The sequence below is a fragment of the Austrofundulus limnaeus genome, unplaced genomic scaffold (assembly GCF_001266775.1).
Source record: "Austrofundulus limnaeus strain Quisiro unplaced genomic scaffold, Austrofundulus_limnaeus-1.0 Scaffold1773, whole genome shotgun sequence".
NCBI classification, from domain to species: domain Eukaryota; kingdom Metazoa; phylum Chordata; class Actinopteri; order Cyprinodontiformes; family Rivulidae; genus Austrofundulus; species Austrofundulus limnaeus.
The window spans coordinates 4183-8124 of NW_013954175.1; the positions used below are offsets into that span (position 1 = coordinate 4183).

At 40.5% G+C, this 3942-nt stretch overlaps 1 protein-coding gene across 1 annotated transcript in view; it reads right to left on the reverse strand.

Annotated features, from left to right (window-relative positions):
• Window positions 1–47: 47 nt before the first annotated feature.
• The window catches only part of igf2r (insulin-like growth factor 2 receptor), a gene marked incomplete at its 5' end in the record, with an annotated part of 61258 nt that continues 57363 nt past the window's right edge, over window positions 48–3942 (reverse strand). Inside the window, 5 exon segments of the mRNA XM_014033569.1 lie at window positions 48–754; window positions 828–1106; window positions 2886–2955; window positions 3040–3183; window positions 3263–3449. Coding sequence (XP_013889023.1) covers window positions 605–754; window positions 828–1106; window positions 2886–2955; window positions 3040–3183; window positions 3263–3449 — 830 coding nt within the window.

Consider the following 3942-nt stretch of genomic DNA (forward strand, 5'->3'; position numbering starts at 1 on the left):
GTCGTGTAATATATTTTAAAACTTTTACTTTAAAAATGATAAAAACTGAACATCCTACAGTATTTTTACAGTTAAAATATATTTTTATCACATAAAGTCTAATGTTACAACTAATCGGGGATCTCTTTAAAAATCCAACCGGCCTCCAAACTTTTCTGCCCTCATCTAAAAACAAACTAGCTTCACTTTTTACCCGTTTTTTGATCAATTTCTAAAAGGAAACAAAAAAAAAAAAACCCCATCCTGTCTGCATCGAGATGAGTTGTTTTCAGTTAAAGCACTGAAACAATGGCACAGCTGTGTTTCAAACCAAGTAAAGAAAAAGTGATGTAAGTGAATCATGGATGACTGATCACCTCTGCTCTGCAGCAGGTAGACTCTGACGTTCTGTGGATTCATGGGAACAGTTTAAATAACAGCTCAATAAATAAAAACCAACCCCAGCAGTCTGAGAGGCAGAGAAGGCCGAGCCAAGGTGCAGCCCGACGAAAACTATCCCCGAAGACCGAAAAAAGCTTTCYGCTTTCAGTAAGTTGTTGCTATGGTGGAGACATTCACTGAGAAGAGTTCTGATTGGACGGAGGGAAACAGGAAGGAGGTGACRTCACACCCTGAGGAGGTCCTCGTCGCTGTCGTCCTCCTCCCGTTTCCTGGCGGTGTTACCGTGTCTGGGGCCGGACGAGCGGGCTCTGCCGCCCTTCCTCTCCCGGTCCGACTCGTCCAGAAGGCCGACGAGGTCTTCGTCGCTCTCCTCCTGAAACGCAAACCGTACGTGAGGTTTTCGGACCCGGGCGGCGACTTGTTCCCGGGCCGGGAGGACCGCTCACCTGCAGGAAGGCGGAGCGATGGGCCGCGGACTTCCTGGAGGAGGCGGTGGACGGTTTGACCACCCGGACCCCCGGGACGCTCAGGACCTCGTCCTCGCTGTCGTCCTCCTGCTCGTCCAGCGAGAACGAGCGCAGGCCGTCCGTGTTCACCGGCTTGGTCTTGATGTGGCCGTTGCTGTGGCTGCTCCTGCCGCGGTGCGAGGAGGAGGAGGAGGGCGGGGCTTCCAGCTCCTCCATCAGCCACTCCATCTCCTCTTCACCTCCTTCATCTGTGTTGACCTGAGGGTCGGACGGTGATTGGTCAGGAATTTAACCAAAACATCTATTTACATTTTCTGTTTGATTTTATTTTACTGCTGGACTCTTTGTATTTCTGATTAATTTTGATCTCTAGGTTTGTTTATTTATTTATTTTTTAAGGGGGTGTAATAAGCAAAATAGATTTTTTTTTGGTTACATCATGTTATAATATGATACCATCATCAAAAACATCCCCAACGTGTTGCTTTGACTCATTCATGCATGTTTGAGAAATCCTTCAATCTCCTGCCTAAACACTTACTGGTACAAAGCTCCACCCATTGGTACAAAACTCCGCCTATTTGTGTACATAGCTCCTCCCAGGAGCCCAGTCTGCAGCAGAGCTCCCCTCCCCCAAAGCATTATTTGAAAATGTACTGAAGTGGGAGTGTCAGAAACGGTAGGAGGTTCTTATGAGACAGAGGCCAATTTTAAGGCGTTTTTTGATATATTCAATATCTTCCTAACAAGATAACCGTTTGCTGAGAGTTGTTTTCTTTTTTGTCTTTTTTACCATGTAAGCTTCATAAACTCCGTAAGCAACGGAAGGCGCATCAAAATAAATTGCRTTGGCTGATAGTAGCCTATGTCCAGGTTGACTTGGAAAGTTTTTTTTAACATAAATTTCATTAACTTCGGTAAGCTTTGTGAATGTGTGGCGGAAATCATTATTTAGTTTAAAAGGGTCTCCAAACAGTACCATCATTTATCGCAATAATTTCAGAGAATTTATCATCCAGCAAAATTTGTAATTGTGACAGGCCTAAATATAAATAATATTTACCGTATTTATTCAAGTATAATACGTAAAATTAAATCCATAAAATCATCCATAAAGTTGGGGGGTAGTTTATACTCGGTTAAATATTTTTACTTGTGTATTTTAACTGAAATATCGGCTTCATTCGCAAAATGCCCGAGTCCGGAAATGAGACCACGGCGTAAAAAGCAGTTGAGACGAGCTTAACAGAGCGAGATAATAACAGATCCAAGCAGGAGACATGATGTGAAAAAAAAGAGAGAAAAAAGTATTCCTGTACATTAGTAATGATAACAAACTAATGACATTAGCGTGTGACCGAGCCGCTCCTCGAACAACAACAAACACATGTTCGTCTGTAATGGCTGCCGTCTACCGGTGTTCTGAAAAAGTTTGTTTCCCTGAAAAAAGTTTCCCCACCAGAGGGGGCGCTCATGAGTAGGAAGTAATCTGCTTTTCCCCCACAAGATGGTCCAAATCTCATGTGAAGTGTCTGACTTTTGTGTTGGCGCCTCCTGGTGGACTATGTGTAAAATGCCAGAATTCATATGATGCTGCTACAGCTGATATATATTTGTTGTCAAAAATACCTTTTAGTACATATGTTGTTAAAATAAAATGAACAGTCCAATGATCATTTTACTGATATGTATAAAGACTGCAAAGGTTGAAAAATCTTGAAGTCTGGATGAAATTGGAGGTAGTTTGAGGATTAAATGTTTTATGCTTTTTAAGCACAAAAAACGGTGGGGTCGTATTATACGAGATCATATTATACATGAATAAATACGGTACTACAAACTGTGACTAGAGTCTAGAGTTTTTTTTGTTTAATGTCTAATAAGTCTAAGGAAAAATAAAATAAAAAGCATTTATTTGTCGCTGACAAGCTAAAGATGAGGAGAAACTGTACAAAATCAGATGTATTTTCATTTAAAAACAAGAAATCTGATGTAACTGCCTTGTTTGGTGGCTGAAAACAATCATTATTAACAAACCTTTGAATATTTATAAGAGACTTGGTTTCCTCTCCTGCAGCAACCAGCCACCTTCTGCATCACCAACTCCCTGGAAAGTTTCATAAAACATTAAAAGGTGCATATTAAAAAGAAGACTTTCTGAAAATCTACAACCAGGTGTTTGTGGCTTCACCTCCTCTCTCTCTTGTGGAGCAGAAGTCCCAGCAGGCAGATGATCAGACACACAGACATGACAGTCATTAAGATTCCCGCCGCCTGGCTCCGCCCAGAAGGGGAAGGAGATTCGTCGCCATCCGACGTCTGCCTGTCGACAGCTCTGCAGGAAGAATTTATCTACTTTTAACTAATTAAAGTCTTTGACGACTTGAACAGGTGAAAATAAGAGGTTTACTTACAGCAGTCCACACACAGCGTTTGTGTGCCACGTAAACAAATACTGACACTCATCCGTCTCCAGCATGAACTCTGGGATACCGAGGCCGGCGAGCGGTTTACATTCAAACTTGATGACGGATGAAACAGATTTGGTTTGGACACGGCCACACTTTGACTCGGACGGTACCATTACATCCAGATTTCCTCCTAAAAACATAAATGTGACCCATCACATCGAAACGAGGATTAAGTCAAAAAGTTGTATATGGAGAAATAGGCAAATATAGTGTTTTGACTAAAATGTTAATAAAAATTGCATTTTGTCAAAATATAATGAATAAAAGCCCTAATTAATGTATCATTTGAATGAACTGCCTGAATTATAATCATAAAACAAAATTTTGAAGCACTTTTTTGAGCAGTAGCAACAAAAAAAACTGATTTTGAGGAAAAACACCTTAAAATTTAGAGATTTTCCCTGTGAGTTAGCAAAGTTTTGTTTCTTTTCAGCTGGGAAATCTCAATATTCAAATATAATGTGAGGTTTACTCTTTATAAGGACATCAAAAATTCCTCATTAAAATTACAAAAAACTTAGGATTCAGACCAAATATTTATGTATTATTGTAACCAACAAGACAAATTAAGTCATATATATGGATTTAATTATATCAGAATGATCCAGGTATCAAAATGTAGC